The 20,284-nt window shown below is 36.2% G+C and overlaps 1 protein-coding gene across 11 annotated transcripts in view; it reads right to left on the minus strand.

Annotated features, from left to right (window-relative positions):
• Positions 1–20,284, minus strand: part of ZPLD1 (zona pellucida like domain containing 1) — a 290,118-nt gene that overhangs the window by 163,011 nt on the left and 106,823 nt on the right. For 4 of the 11 annotated variants that reach the window (XM_054700641.1, XM_054700644.1, XM_054700648.1 and 1 more), the window contains one exon: positions 43–101. The exons of 3 other annotated variants lie outside the window; for them this stretch is intronic. In XM_054700641.1, the coding sequence (XP_054556616.1) occupies positions 43–76 (34 nt within the window). In that variant the 5' untranslated portion in view covers positions 77–101. Of the gene's footprint in view, positions 1–42; positions 102–19,169; positions 19,561–20,284 lie in introns of those variants that run through there. 4 more of the 11 variants (XM_054700640.1, XM_037525623.2, XM_054700642.1 and 1 more) reach the window with 3 other exon arrangements.

Here is a 20,284-nt window from a genome sequence, read left to right on the forward strand (position 1 = left end):
TAAGAGAAGAAACAAAGGCCAAAGAAGGGTAAGTGGCATCACCTTCATCCCACAGAGGTGGTCTCCTCAGGCTCATTCCAAGGCAACTTCTACTAAAGACACTGTTGAATAAAAAGGAGGAAAAAAAGATTGGGCACTTTTGAATTTTACTTTATTTCACTTCATTTCATTTTAAACAAGAATGTCACATTTTTAAAAAGTCAACTTTTACAAGGCAAATTTAGAATGCAAAGTAGAGAAAGATAATTTTTCTTAAAATTAAATGTAAAATATTTCACATAAATGGATTTGCATATGCTCTAATTTCTATGAACAATGTTTTTGCCATCAGGATCTTTGGCTAATTTTTTTGTTTCATGTTAATCCTATAGATACACCTCATAATTTGTTTTAAAATACTAACACATAAAATTAGAAAGATTGATGTGAAAAAAGTGCTAACATAGTTGTGTCCTAATCTAATCAAGGAAGCAAAATTTCTTATGTAAAATCCTTGAATTCAGAATTGTTGACTAGGTAAATATATCTGAATACACACTGAGGTCTGGAGGTTCTCACATTTCCCTCGCAGTTGTATTTCTATAGACATGAGTATTGAAAGAAAATATCTTTTGTTTATTTCAGTAGAACCCTGAGCTACTGAAAATGACAAATTTCAACAATCACACTTAGGTTTCTAGATTCTTCTACACTGAAAAAAAATTGGATAAAGCCCTTATTAAGAAAAGCAGCAAATAACTACGTTTATCCATCATCTTCTCTGCAGCAAGAGCTAATGAAACAGAAATGAAACCATGTCCATCTTCAGAGGAACTTTCCCCCAATAGATTAAGTTCATGTACTTCAGTGAAGTCCTCCTGGAGAGAGCAAATTGATTTTCTAAAACATCCTTGCTTATTCCAGGGACAGAACAAAGTCACAGTCTGACACGTTAACCTCCTATCACATTTCTAAGGCTGGATCTATACAACTAGAACAAAGAAAGAGTTAGGGCAACTTTAGGTCACCTCTGCAGAAAGTGTATTTAGGCCTGAACTACTCCCAGCAATCCATTCATTCACCACCTTTGCCTCACCACTTATTTCACTGTGGCTCTGTGAACACATAGTTACAGCCCAGTCTTTGTTTCCATGTAAATCAGAGCACTAGATCCTAAAAAAGCAGTAACTGCACAGAACTAACACTACAAATACCAGCTAAGGCTCTCACCAGAATAAGATTCCACTTCTCTGTCATTTGTGCTCAGAGGAAACAAAGAAATTTCTCCAGTGCCCTAAGAAGTTTCAACTTTCTTGTTTCCAATACATAATCTCTTTGACAAGTTTCTGTAAAGAATTTTAAAATCAGAAAAGCTCAAGCACATTGATCTTAAATTTTCTTTTAAGTTAATGACATTTCCTTTCTCACATAATAAGTGATGAAAGCCAGTCAAGAGCTAAAGAGTGTGATGCAGTGTTTAAAAAAATAAATCTCATTGAAATTCTTTTCTATAATATTCTATATTAGGATGTGTGAGTTGTGGACACAAACACCATTCATTCATTCATATGTCCATTAACTGGAGAGAAAAGAATTTTACTTGGAAGAACATTGGTACAGAAAACTATCAGTAAATAATTTTCATCATTTCGTTTTTCTATTGGTATAGTTGAAGAACCAACAAGGGCAACATGGACAGCTAATCTGTCCCATATTTTTCCCAGAGTTCTAATCTGATGGACAAGGAATTCATCCTCACCTAAGGGAGCTTCTACATGCTGCATACCATTTGTGGTCATTTGCAACAGCATGCTGCAAGAGAAGATTTGGAGTGATAAATTATGTAGTATTGCTCAAGTTTTCTTAAGAGAACTACACATCCCGATAAACTGAGAAACTGAAAGAGTGAGAGAAATAAAAGAGTTTCAACTCAGGAACTCTATAAGAATTAATAATGAGATCTTTTAGAGGAAGTAGTATAAGACAAATGAGGAGAGTGCCCAGCCTTAATCTGTTTGCTGATATAAAAAGTAAGGAAAACTACAGAGAAGAAAAATGCCTTCAAAATGAGCACTGAATTTACAAAGACCTACAAAAGTCAGAGTCAGAGCTCAAGGCCACTGCAGCAGGGATGGCCACAACCAGGTGATAACAGAGTTTAAGGTTCCAAACAAAATATGTAGGCCACCCTGCAAAATTGAAGTCCTATTTCTCTTTTCCTCTAGCAAGCATTTATAAGTTGACTGATTCTATTCCTTAAAAGCATGCCCAAACTTCTTAACATTAACTAAGACCTTCTCTCACTTCTCCACAGATCCATGGTGACTTCAAACAGCACCCTCCAACCTGAACTGTAGCTCGGTCATGATGAATGTACTTTTCTATAAAATGAAAACACAACTGCAAACTATCCAGCAAATATGTGAACTAGGTCACTATACAGCTAATCAGGGCTTCTGTTTCTTAGGAAAACTGTGAATTTGATAAATGACTTCTTTTCAGTTTCCATTTATAGCAAGATTATACACCTTCCTTAGAACGAAAACTGAGGCCTCCTGCCCAGATTTTCGTTCTTCCCAGCCTTATTACACCGTAAGCATCACCATCTTATATGCAGCTATTACCCATTTGTTCCTCTGTTCTTCAATCTACAATTTTCATGTCAGGAGTTGTCTTATTAGATTTAATAAGACTCTTAGATTTAGGGCCTCCCCAGTGGCGCAGCGGTTGAGCGCCGGGTTGTGAAGCTGCCCGCAGCCTCTGCAGCGCCGGTTCGATCCTGGCTGCTCCCCGGCCACCAGAGGAGGGTCCCACATGGCGTGCAGACCTCTCCTGCCGCCCGCTGCTTCCCTCAGCAGTGTACTTTGGTCCTTCTGCCTGCTCTGCTCCCCGCTCTGGTGAATTCTCTCGCCCTCCCGCACTTCTGACTGTACCCAGAGCTTGTATAAATAAATAAAGAAATCATTAAGAAAAAAAAAAAAGAAAAAGAAAAAAAGAAAAGACATCTCCAAAATTATTAAAAAAAAAAGACAGATTTATTTGATCCTATTACTCAGTTTCATGCTGCAATTTCCAACCAACATAAGTCACTAAAAGTCAAGCTATTTAATCTTATGTTTTAAATACCTTACAAAATATAAAATCACTCTGCTTTCTCCAGTTTAAACATAGTCCTCCACACACATGGGCACACACACACACAGAGTTCTGTAAAAGTTAACAAGAGTCAATTTGAAGTGTGCATATAATGGAAATCTAAAACTAACCAAAAGTAAATAAAAAATTACATGATAAGAAAAATCCATTTGTGATAATTAAATTCACAATTAGTACATTTAAATAATTTCTTAAAAACAAAAATCTCATTGCCTTTTTCCAATCAATGTCACTCAATCAAATGCATCATTATGTATAAAGGATTAAATTCTTCTGTACATCTTTGATGTCTATGGCTCTTAAAATGGAAGACAATTTCTTGGCAGCAAATGGATAAAGTTCCATATGGCTCCTGTCTATTTCTTTATTTCTGTTGCAATTAAGATCCCTTCCCATAATAAAAACATGATGAGACTGACAGTTTTCTGAAATTGTAACCAGTATTTTAAGAAAACTTACTCTTGATTTCCTATCACTAGGGAGCATAGCTCAGGCAAAATTATTAATCAATCTTGTCCTGAATTTTAACTCCCATTTTAGGCAATTGCTTTTCCCTGAAACAGAATTTAACTAGGAAGTCTTCAGATATAAAAGCAATGCATTATAAATTTCTCCATCCTTTATATAATAATTTAATTCTTGTTAAAACTGTTTAAAAATTGTTTGCAAAGGGTATGAAATAAATGGGAGTTATTAAAAAGCAGAAAATAGCTTAGAAGAGACAACACCAGTCTTGAGAATCTGAATGAGACAAATATCATATTTAAAACCCTATTTTTGGAAAAACTAGAATTCCATGTTATCCAAAGATAGAATGTTTGAATATGCTTCAATGACACAAAATTATTTTTAGTGCATTTCCTCATCCTCTTCATCAGCTCTTTCTTGAATCAGTCTGATTATTAATGTCTTCATCCTCATCCTTCAATCAAAGCTAGTTTTTCAAGGTATCAGGAAGCTATACTCTAGCCAAAACCAATTACTTTCTTTGTGTGTGCTGTTCTTCAGATTTCTGTTTTTGATACCAACTCTTTCTCCCTCTTAAATTATTTGAAATTTGACTTCTGAGACACTACCTCTGATATGTCTTGAAATCTAAAAATGCCACAGTCCTGTTGCAGATACTAACCACCTTATTCTTAAATGACATAAATTACTATGACAATTTTATCATGTTTATATTAATAAGAAGCTCACTGCCTCTAAGTCATTTTAACGAAAAAGTACAAAAATTACAAATATCATATTGATAGTCAAGCCTCACTTCATGACTTTATTCAGTTACATCTGAGCTCAAGTGAAAACTAAACTTAATCTTTTATCTCAAAATTGCCTTATGCACTTAAATCTCATCTACAAATCATTAGCCTATGCTATATAAAAGCAAAGATTTAATTATCTACCTCCAGACTAACATATACAGATTTTATTAAGGTGTTTTGTTCAGCATAGACTACTAATTATTATTAACCATTTTTGAACATGAAATCTTTTTTTTTAAAGATTTATTTATTTTATACAAGAACCGGGGTACAGGCCGGATGCACAGGAGGGTGAGGATTCACCAGAGACAAAGCGGGGAACAGAACAGGCAGACTGACTAAGTACACTGCAGAGGTGAGCAGTGGGCAAGACAGGAGAGGTCTGCTGTGCCATGTGGGACCCTCGCTGGCCGGCTGGGATCGAACCGGTGCTGCAGAGGCTGAGAACAGCTACACAGCGCAGCGCTCAACTGCCTGCGCCACCAGGGGAGGCCCTGAACATGAAATCTTAAGGAGAAAATAAATTATCATTTTATTTAGAATGATGTCAACTGATAATGAAGCACAAAGAACCCACATCCTCCAATGAGAAGATTTCTGGAGGAAGAAGCAAAAGCTAATTTGAAGGATGTTATTTAATTTTCCATTGCTATTCCACAATCCTCACAGTAGACAGATAACGCTGGAAGAGAAGGCAACAATGTTGGGTCACGGAGAAGAGAATATCTATAACACTGAATGAAAAGATGCTTAGATCTAATTGTCTTCCTCTTCCAGAGTCCATCACAACACAGAGGCAAACAAAGCAGCATTTTTATTTATGAGGCTTTCATCTCCTGTCAGCAGGAAGAACCCAGAAAGCTCTCAGATTGAAATATTAATCTAATTCCAAGGAAGCTGATGCATTTTATCAAAGTTCTATAAGTAGGAAGCCTTATGAATATGGCCAGATGGAGAGCTGCATAACTTTGCAGGGGAGGAATTCACATGAGAATTACGATAGAGGAGGAGAGGAACCCCTACAAAGCTCCAATTTCCAACAGCTCCTAGCATAAATTTAACCAAATTGAAAACTTTTCTCATGTGCAGCTGAGATAGACATTACTAAAAGGAAATAGACTGGAGTAAAAGCGATTTGTAGGCATTGAAATATTCCCAGAGCATACCAATATAGGTGCAGATTATATTTCATTCACAAAGACTACACTTTGACTACTGCTCATTGCCATGAACTCAAAAGGGGTTTTCCCTCTACTTCCTTCTGTGGTTTAACCTGAAGAAACTGTGCTGTGATGTAAAAGCAGCATAGATAATTGGGATATGCAGCTCAGGCTGAGGATTATTAATTCTAGTGTAAAATTGCAGGAGGTTGAAAGCAAAAAATTCATGCTTGTGCCTGAGGTCTGTTACTCTTCCCTCCATTCCTATGATCTCTGTTTCACCCTACCATATATTATTTTGTTACTAGAGTTCTCATTAAAGCTCCTAAGTAGGCAGCCAAATCTGAATGAGATTGACCACTAGAGAACAGCTTCATCAAATCCTCTTATCCCAAACCACTCAGTAAGAAGAATGACTTATACTTGCTAAAATTGGCCAAAAGGACATCGTCAGTGAATCAAATATACTTGTAAATAGGAGAGAAGGAAGACTGTCAAAAATGATGAACAAAGCAAATTGTCCATGGCCTTGTTCTTTCTTTGGCCCTTTTCTTTTTCCATGTATCCTCTCAAACTTAGTCTCCTCATGTATTATTTTCATCTCCACAATTATCTCCTTCATTTTGGTCACCAAATTTTACCACACTTAACATATCTCTGCCAGGTTAGTGTCATTTCCATATGTCTGCTACACAGCTCCACTTAAATGAGACATTCTTTTAGAATCGCAAATTTAACATGGTCCAAACCCTGATCAAGCCAGTCCCTGCTTACTTTTCATTATCTATTAATCAATCACATTTCCCAGGCACCCAGGCTGAAATACCCCAACCATCTCTATCCTCCCTATTTCTCTCACTCTTTTATCCTAATCCAATCAGCCACTAATCCGGTCATCTCCACAATGTTTCCCTCTATGACACTGCAAAAAGTAAAACTGAAGGTTGTTCCTTGTGTTGAGAAGTCCCCCCCCCCAAAAAAAAAAAGGATTCTGTAGTGATTATAGACAGATGATCTTGGAAAGCAAGGAGGTAGTTAGAAAGAGCAGAAGACAGTTGGTGAAAAGAAAGGCACAGAGAGCAAAAGTAAACACAAGGAAATGATTTCTAGTCCTCATGAAGAAAATGACAAGTTTTCAAGATCACTGAAGTGCAACTTGCCTACAGCTGGACAGGTGGTATCTGAGCTGAGCCCTGGGGGAAAAGTCACAGTGCTTATCTGCATGCCCCTTAACAACTGCTTCTTTGTCTGCTCTAGTCATTTATGAGTGACTAGACTGGTTTTGAGAGATGGGGTTCTATCGTAGATGGTTTGAGACTCTATCACCCAGGTGATAGCCTTAAAAACTGTAGTACTATATGTATGGTTCAAACCCTTCAAATCTGAGGGAAAATGTAGGTAGCCACAGTACCAACTATATGGTACTGTGCCAGAGGTGGGTGGGAGTAATGGTGAAATGATATCTCAGCCTCTCCTACCCACTTTTATGTGGGTATTATATCACTTACATGATACATAGGAATCACTCAACTAGTCTCTAGATTTCTCTCTGAGGTAACTGGTCCATGTTTAGCTACATATTTGGTATGTATGTGGGAGGAGAGAAATTTAGGAGCTTGGTCCAGAATATACTATCATCTTGGTCCAGAATCTATGTGTATTTCCAGTAGCTAATTTCATCTAACTAAAAATTAGAACTTGTAGTCTTTAAACAATAGGCAAGCAGAGACACTATGAGAAATGAAATTTATACTAGTTTACCAAAATATAAATAATATTTCACAATTTTTATTATTTATATAATTCGGGACTGGTAAATGTAAAATAATGATTGAGAAACATGAAATAATTTCCAAAAATATGGGTTCAGGAGTATCCTCTCTGTAAATTCACCCTCTTTTCTAGTCAATCCATCTTTTTGTTTTTTTTTAAAGATTTATTCATTTATGCATACAAAAGCTGGGGTACAGGCCAGAGATGCGGGGGATGAGAGGATTCACCAGAAACAGAGTAGAGAACAGAACAGGCAGATTGACCGAAGTACACTGCTGAGGGGAGCAGCAGGCAAGTCAGGAGAGGTCTCTGCGCCATGTTGGTTGCTCCCTGGCTGGCCAGGGAATCGAACTCGTGCTGCAGAGGCTGTGGATTGCTTCATAGTGCAGTGTTTAACCCCTTGCGCCACCAGGGAGGCCCTCAATCCATCTTTCTTAAATAGAGTTCTAATCATATGATTGCCTGGGTAAGATGTCAATGACTCCCTCATTCCCTACTAAATAATGTTGAAACTAATTAGATGAAATTACAACTTATCAGTCTGATTCCAAATCTTGCTTTTACACATTTCAGCCCACCATTTTATGAGTCAATGATTCAAAAATAAATGTTTGGGGAATATGAGTTTAAATGGATACTATTAGTATCTGGAAACCCTTATTCTCAGTGATTTTGGTGATGCCCTAGTGGATTTATATTATGTTAAATTTTCACACAATTGAGTCATTGCAGATGCTTTATAAATCATTTGGAATGAGAGTTATTTAGTCTGCAAAACAACAAACCACCGGTTGTGGAGATTTCTAATTAAAAGTAGAGGAGTAAATGGTTTTTTGTTTACAATTCTTCTCCAAAGCACACTGAAAGCAAAATGTAAAGAAATTACCATCTCTAACATAACTGTGAGCTGTAAATCTAAACTTCTTACTAGGAAGAGCATCTGACAAAAGCAGTAATAGCGACTCCTATCTGGGCCAGAGGAGTGGCAGAAAACTGCAGAGAGGGTAAATAGCAACTGCAATTCTTCTGCTGGCCAAGTCAGATGTGCAGTTATACACATGCTAGCTTGGACAGGGAGGACTTATGACATTCACACTTTCCTGCAACCCACAAGAAGCTTGTGCTTATACTCAAAAAGAGAAACAAACTGAGAGAAGACATGCCTCAGAAGAAAACTGAGAGAGGTTTTGGTAAGAAAGTGTGTGACAAGAGCTTTGTCGCTGGGTGAGTAAAACATGTGCACATATTGAGATTCAAAGCTATACTCCTAAAATTATATAGTTATGTAAATGAATGGTAAATCAATAATATTTTTTATTTTAAAATAAATTGCTCACCATTGTTGGGCAAATCAGTGACCAAATCCAGATGGCCTTGCTCAAAGAACATTAGACAAAAAGGAATCAACACAAAATCTATAGTAAGGTACTACAAGGAAGATATAAATGAACATAAGAAGTAAAAACTAATTGAAAAGAAAACATCAGAAGAGGCATTACAAAGAAACTTACAAAAGAATAATTCAAAAACAGCAAATTTCAAATAAAGATAACTTGGTGGGATTCTGGGTGGGGGGAGGAGGGGAAGAGTGAAAAGAAACCAAAGGAAAATAATAAGATAATTTGACAGATGATGAATAGAAGCAATATATATATATATATGTGTGTGTGTATGTGTGTGTGTGTGTATATATATATATATAAGTTCACATACATGAAAACCCCATGCAAAGCAGTTAAAATTAGAAGAGAATTTTGAAGATATAGTCAGAGAACAGGATTAAAAGGATAAAAATATGCTACAGTTAGAAACTGAAAGTCAGGAAGAGACTCATGGAGGATCACGGTACTTATTTTAACATTAATGAAGATCTAATGGGGGGGAAATCCAGTTCCGTGGAAATACTATAGATTATTATAGAAAATACATTGGATCCCAAAATTATAAATGTAGCCAGTATTTATATAGGTATAAAAGCAATATAGGCTTTAGCAGAAAAGCAAGAATACAGTAAATATAAAGCACTTCTGAAGCATTCTTGAAATTTTTTTAATAACCTATTTGAATAAGTAATATATAATTAAAACAATCTCTGTGGAACAAAGAAATGAAATGGCTAACTGACTGCTGACTGGAAGGATTAGAATTGTAGAACAGAATGTAAATATTTAAAAGGAGGTAAATTACTAAAACTGGAAGTAGTAAAGAAGTATGAATGTGGACCTCCCTTGGTGGCGCAGCAGTTGAGCGCTGGGCTGGGAAGCTGCCCGCAGCATCCGCAGTGCCAGTTCGATCCCTGGCCACTGGCGAGGGTCCCACATGGCGCACAGACCTCTCCTGCCATGCCCGCTGCTCCCCTCAGCAGTGTATCTCATCAGTCTGCCTGTTCTGTTCCCTGCTCTGGCTCTGGTGAATTCTCTCAACCTCCCATGCTTCTGACTGTACCCAGTGCTTATATAAATAAATAAATAAATAAATCTTTAAAAATAAATAAAAGAAGTATGAATGTATCAATTTCTAAAACTAAAATTCCAGAGTATGAAAATAAGGTAAGTTTCAAACTCCACTGACAAAAATTATACAACTACAAAAACAGATGATGACAGCCATCTTGATAGATAGGTAGATAGATAGGATATACTTAACATGCAATGCTGCAGGACAATCCAACTTTAAATATAATTTAAAATTTTAAAATATATTAGGCTACACTCCATTTACATAGCAAAAAAGTAGAGAACTAAAATTCAACAAGAACTCTACAAGATATGAAAAAAATTCAATATCGCAAAGATGCCAATTCTCCACCAATTAATCTATTAAACCAACATAAGCCTATTGAATTTTTTGCAATGTCTCTTAATGATGATCACGGTCATGTAGAAAAATGAATGCACTTGTTTAGCCTGGAAAATTCTGTGATAGAAGAATAATGTGGGGGACCTAAGCCCAGCAGATAGTTGACATGTTTTAAAATTACTGTCATTGGAATTATTTGGTGCTACTCAGAAAAATGTATACAAATGAAAGGAACAGAATAAATAGTATAAAAAATAAAGCTAAATGTACATATAGGGATTTCATTTTTAACAAACATAACATTTTACTTCATTAGGGAAATGCAAATTATTCAATAAGTGATTAAGACAACAAACCAGCCATTTGGGGAAAAAATATTTAAAATAATTTACTACCTCATTCCTTATTAAAAAATACATTCCAGATACATTAATGATTTATATGCAAAAAGAAGTGAAATATAAAAGAACTAGGATAAAATGTGAGTGAATATTTTTATAAATTTATAGAGAAAAACCATTCTAAATATCAAACTTGAGACCCCCTAAAAGAAGATTTGATCAGTGATGGCATATAATTTTTTTTTAATTCAATGTGGAAAAAAAATCACCATGAAGTCAAAATTCAAAGGACAAACTAGAAAAAGTATTTTCTAGTTTCATGTGAGAGAATGATAACTAATTTCCTTAATATATAAAGAGGTCTGGTAAATCAATAAGAAAGTTAAGCAAAGCAGAGGAAAATTAAATCAAGGACATGAACTACCATTTCAGAGAATAAAAAACTTAAGTGGGAAACAACATAGAGAAATACCCCAGGCTTTCTCTTTTCTCAAGATATACAATTCTATCAACATAGAGCAATGAGGCACCATTCTTCACTACAAGTAGTTTGATACTATACAATTCAAGTGGGGAGTTAGTAACCAGTTCATTTCCTGCATTTCAGCTAAGAGAGAAGATACTGATATATCCTATTTAATTTGGAAACATCTGGTAAAATGTAATACACATGTTCTTCTTTGGCCATTTCTGCATTATACTCAGATAAGTGTGCAATACACATGCAAAGAAATCAATTACAGCATTGTTTTGGCACGCATGTGCAGGTGTGTGCACAAACCCACACAAAGCTGGAGGAACAACCTAAATGTTCATCAATGGAAAACTGATTAATTATAGTAAAGACACCAAATAGAATAATACATAATAATAATTTTAAAATAAGTCTAAATGCACTGATTTGGAAAGACCAGATGACCAAGATATTCTGGTAAGTGAAAAAGACAAGGTATAGAACAGTCTCATTCAGTTTGTACAATCAAAGAGATATAGGATATATATTATATAATTCTTATATGGTAAAATGATCATATAGGTGCATTAAAAAAAGTTAATAGTTAACCTCTGGGGCAAGGGAATAGAAGTCAGGGAACATGACTTTATACTTTCTACTTTAAACTAATCATGCACTATTTGAATTTTTATTATGTGCCTGCTTTACTTTTTATAACTAAAAAATATTTAAATAACAAAAATATTTTTAATTAACTCACGTTCTAGAACATGATTGCAAAAATAAAATGATTTTTTTATTACCCTAGTTACTTAGGTCAATTTCTTTTTCCTTCCAAGTATTTTGAGACAAAAATAATTTATATTGTTTCAGGAACAAACACAGGAAGATCATCAAAAGTATAACTGAAATGTTTTGTAAAGTGAATTTTCAGTTTGTGCAAAAATTATTTCAAATAATACATCTGGCAATAAAGAGTTTCCATGAAAAAGAAAAAAATTAGATTCAATTCTAATTCTACTTTCAACTTTCTACATCCATAGGTGAATCAAAACTTTAGTGAGTTTACTTCTCTTTATATTTCCCACCTGAAGAATACCCAAATGTCCATGAGTCATATTTACACTTTATAAAGCATATTAAATCCTTCAAAAAATAAATTGATGTGTAATAATTCTGCAAAAGGCCTATTGAAGCTGTTTCACCTTCTAATATTCTTTGGAATGCAGTACAACCTACCTACCAATATAGTTATTTCATGTTTCGCTTCTTTCCACAAGTTGCAGTAATTCCGTTTTTTATGCAACCAAACCCCCACTGATTCTAATCAGTCTAGCCTTTAGTTTTAGTAGCATGTTACCGATAATATTTCTCAGACATTGCTTTTTCAGTATGAAGCCATTTCTTCCATCTCCTACTAGTAATGCTAAATTATGCCCCAGGGATATGTTTCTAATAATGCCTCATTCTTCTTTCCCAAACATCTATAACACTTGCAATGCAATAGCAATTTTCAAACAATAAAAGTAAATACAAGGAATTCAACTATTTCTTGGTTTGCAAAGAACTTCCACTGAATGGGAGATATTACAAAATATATTCCCTCCAGGAAACAGCTTCAGTTTATAGCTAACATTCTCCTATAATCATGCATTGCTTTACCAAAAAAATACTCAAGAACTCCAACTATGAAACAGACCCATCTCCTCATAATTTTTAGGTTGAGGTTTCATTTCATCAGAAGTTTAAATTGTCAATAAGCGCTAATAAATATCCTAACATATGGATTGTTTCATAATTCTGATAGAGGTATTTGGCTCCAAAATGAAAATTTGCCCCCAACCTGATTTTCATACTTCTTTTGATGAGTTGTTACAAAATCTCACTGATTCTAAAGAGATGTCTGTTTATGGAACAGATGTGTATCAGTGGGAACTAGGCAGATACTCTGAGGCCTATTATCAGGAATAAATTTTTTTCTAGAAAACATCACAGCATGAATACTTCTAGTCCAGGAAAGTTTTTCCCACAAATGAATCTTTGTAACTGACTAGAGGGAAAAAGATAGTTTATATTGGTGAAACATGGATAAAGAAATTACCTAGAACAAAGGGAAATTATGACTACTACCCTCACCACAATGGGAAATTTAGAAAAAATTAATGGAACAATTGGAGACAGATACAAAGAAGATATTTCCCAGGTGAATCCTCTGGGATTCCTGCAATGTACACAAGATTAAGGAAGACATCTAAATCCATTCCTTTATAAGATTATGATTTACTGAGAAAGGAGGTACTTTAAGATATCTGTTTTGCTTAAATTATAAACCAGGTTGAAATGGAATGGTGTGGGGAATCTGAGTGTCTATGGCAGTGACCTGAGCACCAGTACTGAGGACCTGGACCAGACTGCGCAAGTTAGAGAAGTGAACCATGCCAGCGAAAAAATGAAGCCCAGCAAAGGGTCTCCCAGCTAAGAAATGCCTCAAACTTCACAACAACGTTGCCTTTATTTCCTGACAACAATCCCACATGAAGTTAGAACAAAAATAATGCCTTTCTGCCAAGGAGGAATCCAAAACTCAGAAAGGCTAACAGCAGTGCCACTATAATTGGAAATACTCTTGGAGGCTGTGTGTATTCCTAGAATCAAACGCTGTACTGTGAGACACCCTGCAACTGAACAAATTGCTGGGAGCATAGCAGGTGCTTAATAAATATTTGAGTGAATGTTGAATAAATGAATGAGTGAATAAATATGTAAAAATGTGTTAATGTTATATCCAAATTTTTCATCCTGCCTCATTTACACATCTTTCTCCCCCAATTCTCCATAAAACCTCATGAAGAGTTGAACTACATCCTGCTTATCTTTACATTACCAGTGGAAGCCCATGGGTCTAACCTGACCCATAGTCTTCTCTGCGCCAGATGACACAGTGAGCAACTAAAATATTGATCTGGCTGACATAGTGATCAACTGTGCAGGGCACCTCAGTTTGTCACACATGGCTGTCATCATTCCAAGCACACTCCCACTTTTATTGTTATCTTTTCCATCTGGGTTTTGTCCCCTTTCAGCAACCAACTCTCATTCCACTATTTATTGACATATCTCACAGACAACATATGCTATTTTATGGCTATTTTTATATACAAATAAATGAGGTCTCATGCTATATATCTCACTCTGTTTTCATCTTTTTTAAACATTTTTAAAATAGATAGATCATTGGTTTTTACTAAAGGATTTCTTATCATTTATATTTACATTTATTTATTCATACCCATATTTGACAGATATTAAAATTGTTTCCAAGTCTTTGTTCTTATAAACAATACTGTGCTGAACATCCTCTTATAAGTTTATTTGTATATATATATGCAACTTTGGTTTTATTATTTGTATTAATTATCAATAATGTAGAAATAGATATTTATATTTTATAGAAATCTATATTTTGTTGTAGTTTGAAAAATGAAAAAAATTGGAACTCTGAGCCTTTATTTCCTATAATAAAAACTGGCTGGAGCAGAACAGGATCTGTGGGTTGGGTAGACACTCTTCTGTTGCCAGTGTCACCTTTCCATATTGTCTGCATAAAACCCCAGCACATCTTTATGTTATTTGCAGTTTTGTTTCTATTGCTGTGGTAACAAATTGCTGCCAACATAGTGGCTTAAAATAACACAAATTTATTGTTTCACAATTCCAGAGGACAGAAATTAAAAACAGGTGTCACTGAGTTAAAATCAAAGAACTGTGTTCCTTTCTTGAATACTGTAAGGGGGAATCTACTTCCTTGACTTCTATAGCTTTACTGAAAGATAGCGGCCCCTTATATCTGCAATGACTTTTTCACATTGTGTAATTTTGACATTGACTCTTTTTGCTTCCCTTTTCTACCTTTAAGGAGTCTTGTGATTACATTGAGTTTGGCCAGATAATCCAGGATAATCTTCCGATTTTAATGTCAATTTACTAGCAATCTATTCCATCTACAACCTTAATTCCCCTTGTCAAGTAACATAACCTAGTCACCAGTCCCCAGGATAAGGACATAGTCATGTGTGGGGTGGGGGGGAGGGGTAACTTTATTCTGTTTACCACAGTTGACTAACTCAAGCAGGGCAAATGTATTGTTATTTCTGTCCTACAGCATCTAAGTATTGGCCCACATTATAAACACTTAGTAATTGCCTCTGAGTTGAATTTAGTAACAACTTAGAATGCTATTTTAGCCATGCTAATCACAAGATTAGTTTAATATTGAGCAATAACTTTGTTCTCTGAAATAATGATTACTCTTTTATCAGTAACCATATTATTAGTATGAATCTCAGTCAATGTACTATGTAGAATCAGTCTAACTCTCCTCTAATCTCATATTATTTTAGCAGTGAATCAAAATGTTAATCATTAGAGCAATATCATTAAGACACCTCCAACATGTTGGCTAACAGTTTGTGTTGTAGTGATTTGAATTGCTCATTTGGTGATTGCTTCAATCATGCTCACAATTATAGAGGTAACATCAACAAACTTTACATTTTCATTTGTATTACAAATACTACTTTAACTTTACCAGATGTCCAAGGGTTCAGTTGAACTAGAATAATGCCTAAGTCCCTTTAAGTTCCAACATCCCATGATTCTACAGAAGCTTAAAGGTTAATCTGAGGAGGGCTTGTACTTGGTGTTCTTCTTGCTTAAGGATACCCTGCTTTTGTATTCCTAAATTTTCTTACCAGAACATAAACCAATAAACAGGAGTACCTAAGTAGGACAGTGTGCTACTCCAGGTAGTGTGGCCTTCCTTTGCAATTCAAGAGAAGCAACTAGATTCAGGAGATGCAGACTCAAGGTGTCACACACATGTGTGTCTGACCCAGCATCACCCCCTGTCCTGGCCTTAATATTCCCAACCCATCTGTTTTACAGCAATCTCCCCATAATATCAGATCGATACAAACTCCAATCTTCTTGGCTTTATGCTCTGGTTGCTGAAACCTTCTAGAAGAAATTACAGATTATAGAATTTTCCTATAAATCTTGAGTCTCCAATGTCAGCGGTATCTAGGGTGATCAATGATCCCAGCTTGCCTAGAAGTAAAGAGTTGCTAGGATATGGAATTTAGAAACTGAGACAATTAGTCAACTGGGACAGCCTCTTTTCATGTCCCAATTCAGTTTGTTTCCTCATTCCACACATTCACAGCCCAACACTGTCCTATACTCCACAATGACAACAACTTTTCCTCTTTCTTTGTGGAGAAAATTGAAACCTTCAAAGCATTGCATTTGAGTAGAAAAAGGCCCATATAGGTAGAAAAGCTAAATAGACACTTCTCCAAAGAAGATATATAGGTGGCAAATAGGTGCACGATGAAATGTTCAACACTTATTAGGGAAATTCGAGTCAAAACTATAATGAGGTACCACCTCACCCTTTCAAGAATGGCCCTTAAAAAGTTCAGAAATAACAAACATTGGCAAGGATGCAGAGAAAAAGGAACCCTCATATACTGTTGGTAGGAATGTAGACTGGTCTCAAAACATTAAAAATGGATCTATGATATGACCCAGCAATTCCACTCCTAGATATCTAAAGAATATCTAAAGAATACAAAAACACTCTTCCAAAGGAACATATGTACTTCTATGTTCTTTGCATCCTTATCAACAATACTTAAGTTATGGAAACAGCCTAAGTGTCCAAGAATAGAGAAGTAGATATAAAAAGTATGTATTCAAGGTATGTATACCCTTGAATAAACTCTTTCCTACCATCTTCAACAATTATCATGAATTTTTTTAATATCAACAAGAGGCTACACAACTGTGTATACACACACACACACACACAAATACTACCCAGCTATAAAAAAAGATGAAAATAGGATAATACTAAGTGAAATAAGTAAAAAGACAAATACAGGATGGTCTCACATGTGTAATATAGAGAAACAACAAAGGGACAGTCAAAACCAATAAATAATAAACTCTTAACATCTGACTTCAGAATTGAGGCAACCAGAGGTGGGGACAGGGGATAGCAGGGTAGGAATGTGGGAGGGTGGCAGTTTGTGGGGCATTGGTCATGAGCAGCGTATGAAAGTATACATTTGTAAATCTGTAGTCCCCAAAGCAGATACAAAGATGTAAACCTACTTTACCTTGATAAAAATAATTGTGGGGGAAAAAGAAAAATGACCTGTAGGGTAAGGAAAAATGTCAGGTTTTTCTGCCCTCCTGCCATCAGGATAGATGATGGATCCTTGCGCTCCTGAATGCATGCCTGATGGCAAGCACCTGGAGTAGGGGGGGGGGGGCATAGGTAGATGAGATTCACCTGGGCTAAGACTGGGCTTTTAAGGGCGGCGTCACAGGGATGCCAGCAGAAGCCGAGAGAGAAGCAAGAGAAGCAAAAGCCAAGAGAAGACCAGAGAGCCCAGAGTGAAGACCTGCTGGGGGCTGAGAGGCCTGCCAGCCTACCGGCCCCCCAGCACCCCTGCCTGCCGTGTACCTGGTAATCCCAATAAAAACCTGCAAAACCACTGAGGACTCTGACTCCTCCTTTAACGGGTCTGCTGGATCATAGAAAACCTGCTCAGTGTCCCATTCTTGTCCCATATAACATGGCCCATATAACAAAGAGGCATTGATAAATGTTCCCCTCCTTGACTAAACTCTACTCAGGCTACTCAGCTGTTTTTCAACTTGGCCCTGAATTTCAGTCTTATGTGTCTCTCTCTGCATTGTCCAGTTTAAACAAGAATACTGCTATCATTTTAATGAAAATCTCCTAACCTCCACCCTTAGTACCTGATCAGGTTCCTCATCACTTACCATGCCCCACGTGATATCGATCAACCTGGCCTTCCTGCAGCAAGGACCCTGCTAAGTCAATTTACAAGAATTAGCCCATACTCCTGATGTTTCCCCAGTAATTTTCCATCACAGACCCCACCCTGCTTCTTAGCTATAAATTTTCACTTGCCCATGCAGTATTTGGGGTTGAATCGAACTCTCTCTTCAACTCCACTACAGTGGTCCCTACAATTGAGATAGTCTCACCTTGAATAAGCTCTTCCCTACCATTTTCAACAAATATTCAGAATAATTTTTTCTTTAATAACATCGAAAAGAAGATGCCACAGGACTGACAGCCTGCAATGAGCCTGCACAAAGTAAAATTGGGCTAATGAGTGCACTACAGTCTAGGAACTGGTCTTTAACTTTCAGGAACAAGGAGAGATGTGGTTTTTTCAGCGTACTGAATTAGGTCTGACTCTGAGGTGGATCCTTATTAGGCAAGTTCTCAAAGACTGCTATTACACGCTAAAATAACATTTATTCATGTACAAGAGACCCAACCATAAGGCAGAAACACCCATGTTAGCATGCCGATGCATTCTCTTCCTGTGGCAAGTGACATGCAGACCCAAATTATCATCAGAATAATTGCACTTTATTAATGTGCAGTTCAAAAACCTAGCTATCAAGCAGAGATGAGAATCTGATTCAAGAGTCAGATTGGTGCAACATCCTTGAATAAATCATAGAAGTTAAATAACCAAACAATTACTCTGTCACTATTATCCACAAAGGAATACAGAAAATCTTGCAAAGTGTCCCTGAGTAAAGGCAATGTGAGGTCCTATCTCACATCAGGGAAAGACCTGATACACAATTCCAGAGGGACATCATTCATATGTTAGTACACAATCTGCATTACCAATCATAAGCCTAGTTGCATAATACCACACTACCTCACATTTTGCATTCACAATATATATATTGGAAATTGTTCCATATAAATGCTAAAGAAAGCTATTCTGTTTAAGGTTGCTTCAAGCAACCTTCTTTTACATACCTTCTACTATTTAACAGTTTCCAATCCAGAGGGCCAGGAGTCTCTTGATCTAATCTACCCTTGTCTTCTCTGGAACTTGGTTCATGAACTAATCCTTCTCTCAAATTTTGCTTTGGAATTCCACTAACACATTCTCTTCTCTTGATCTTTAAGCCTTTCTCTCCCTAGAATATAGCTCCCCTTCCTTTCACAATCAAGATAACAGAAAGATGGTCTTCATCCAAAGAATCCCTTTCTCCAGCCATTCACTATTCAACCCATTGCAGTCAGGTCCTTGGTCCCTTTAATTATAATCAGAATTAACCAGATATAATCACCGGTGTCCCATTACTTGTCAAAACAACTTAACCTTAAAATCCAACTTACCTGGCTTCCTTATTGACGAACCACTCCCATTTGGAATTTTCTTGGCTTCAATAACATTCCTAGTCCTGTATCGTCTCAAATCTTTATCTTTTTCTTCCCTCAGTTTCTTTTGCTAGTTTCTCATCCTCTCGCAGGCTGATATAAGCCAGGATTCTGCTTTTGACCTTCTCAGCTCACTCAGTATCTCTGCAGACTCACTGAAGCCTCCAGTATTCTTCTACACTTGACTGCGCCAATGTCCACATCTGTAGCCACGCTTCTCTGAACTTCTGCCTGTGCACCTTCTAGGTACATACATTCAGATATTTCACAGGTACATTTAAAATTTCTTCATCTTATACCATCATATCTGGTTCCCTTCTTTCTCCTTTCTCTTTCATAGGTTTTTATGTTTTTAAAGACCTGCAACAGTAGGAACTGTATCTTTTCTCAGGAACTGTATCTTATCTTGCTGGATAAGATCAAGGATGAAGCTACATTTGCTCTCTCGCATGTAACTGCTAACATGTGACCCATGTGAAACTCTCAGACGTCCTTGGGCAAACTTTAGGAGTTCAAATAGTCCCTTTTGGCAATTTCTCCTTTATGCTCATTACAGCATTTATCAGATTGTCACAAATCTCTAAGTTCTCTCAGACATAAGTCCACCAAATCATTCAAACCGATAGAATTATTAAATTACCTAAAGTGAGGTGAAGCAACGCACTCCCCAAACAGCAAATGAAAAATGGTGACCCAAAATTCCCTCTAACAGTCAAATCATGAAACTTTTATATTCATGATGTTATAAGATGAATGTAACTAAATTTTAATAATCTCCCTGAATTTGGCATCTTGTCTTATGTCTCCAATAGGTTTATTTCTTGTAACATGTTATCTCATCCAAAATTATTATTCCATTATATTATCATACCCTTGACTAAAAAGAATTAACCCTTGAAAAAAAATCCAAAATATCAAAAATGCCATGTTCAAAAGATTTCCATTATAGCCCTACTAAAATAGTGAAAAATTTAAAACTATTCAAATATTCAACAATATGGTAATGGCCAGGTAAATTATGGAAACCCATTAAACAGAACTCACATATCCATTAATAGTGTAATAAAGCACAG

The sequence above is a fragment of the Talpa occidentalis genome, unplaced genomic scaffold (genome assembly GCF_014898055.3).
Source record: "Talpa occidentalis isolate TD23 unplaced genomic scaffold, MPIMG_talOcc4v2.1 talOcc4.4, whole genome shotgun sequence".
NCBI classification, from domain to species: domain Eukaryota; kingdom Metazoa; phylum Chordata; class Mammalia; order Eulipotyphla; family Talpidae; genus Talpa; species Talpa occidentalis.